The sequence below is a fragment of the Dendrobium catenatum genome, unplaced genomic scaffold, assembly GCF_001605985.2.
Source record: "Dendrobium catenatum unplaced genomic scaffold, ASM160598v2 fragScaff_scaffold_206, whole genome shotgun sequence".
Classification (NCBI taxonomy): Eukaryota; Viridiplantae; Streptophyta; class Magnoliopsida; order Asparagales; family Orchidaceae; genus Dendrobium; species Dendrobium catenatum.
This window is the reverse complement of record NW_021318668.1, coordinates 430,157-431,207: the sequence shown is the minus strand read 5'-3', so window position 1 is coordinate 431,207 and position 1,051 is coordinate 430,157. Positions and strand designations below refer to the sequence as shown.

The 1,051-nt window shown below is 40.6% G+C and overlaps 1 protein-coding gene across 1 annotated transcript; it reads left to right on the top strand.

Annotated features, from left to right (window-relative positions):
• The first annotated feature begins 214 nt into the window (after positions 1 to 214).
• LOC110093771 lies at positions 215 to 598 on the top strand. The gene has a single exon (XM_020818755.1). The coding sequence runs from the start codon at positions 215 to 217 to the stop codon at positions 596 to 598; it is 384 nt and encodes a 127-aa protein (XP_020674414.1).
• Positions 599 to 1,051: the final 453 nt, after the last annotated feature.

Sequence of the window (1,051 nt, the reverse complement as noted above, 5' to 3'; positions counted from 1 at the left end):
CCAGACTTTGGAAGAGTATTCAGCAAGGATTGGGTACGAGGTTGCATTTCAGTACTGCTTTTCATCCGCAGACTGACAGACAGTCTGAGAGGACTATCCAAGTTCTGGAAGATCTTCTGCGATTATGTGTTTTGGATTTTGGAGGAAGTTGGGAAGATCATATTCCTTAGTTGAATTTCAAGTTGGTGACTTTGTGTATGTCAAAGTCAGTCCGATGAAAGGAGTCAGCAGATTTGGAATGGTGAGCAAGCTTAATCCAAGGTATGTTGGATCGTTTGAAATTCTTGAAAGGATTGGGAAGTCTGCTTATAGACTGTTATTATCTGATCAGATGTCTGATGTGCACAATATTTTTCATGTATCTACTTTGAGAAAGTGGATATCTGATTCTGGAAAGAAATTATCTGCTGATGAAGTGGAGATTCAAAAGAATCTGAAGTATGAAGAAGAACCTGAATTGATTTTGGCTTATGATGTTCGTAAGTTAAGAAGTAAACAAATTCCTATGGTTAAAGTTCAGTGGAAGCACCGAACAACACGAGAAGCGATGTGGGAGAAGGAGTCGGACATGAGGCAAGCATATCCGTATCTTTTCTGACTGAGTTTTGATTTGGCAATGTCGAGGACGACATTTTTTTGAAGTTGGGGAAATTGTAAAGACCATTTTGCTCCAAGGTTCGTCCGGACGAAGTTCGATCATCCGGGACGATCGGTACAGGTTGTGCAGGAAAATAGTTCTGGCTGTATGGTTTGTCTGGATGAAAATGGGATCATCTGGACGAAATTCTTACAGAGAGCAAGTCGTACGGGATGATAATTAATTTCGTCTTGATGAAATCTGTCTAGAGCCCAAGTCGTCCGTGACGATAATTAATTTCGTCTGGATGAAATTCGTTAAGAGCCACATCATCCTGGGACGAAGTTGCGATCGTCCGAGACGATCAGTCTGGATATATAAGAAAATAAGATATTTTTGAATGAAAAGGACTTCCAGGAGAGAGAGAAAAATGAAGGAAAAGAGGATTTTTGAGCGACTCCGGTCTGTTTTCGT

What these genes read in the sequence shown, in the direction of transcription:
- LOC110093771 (XM_020818755.1), top strand. Translation starts at nt 215, where the DNA reads ATGAAAGGAGTCAGCAGATTTGGAATGGTGAGCAAGCTTAATCCAAGG.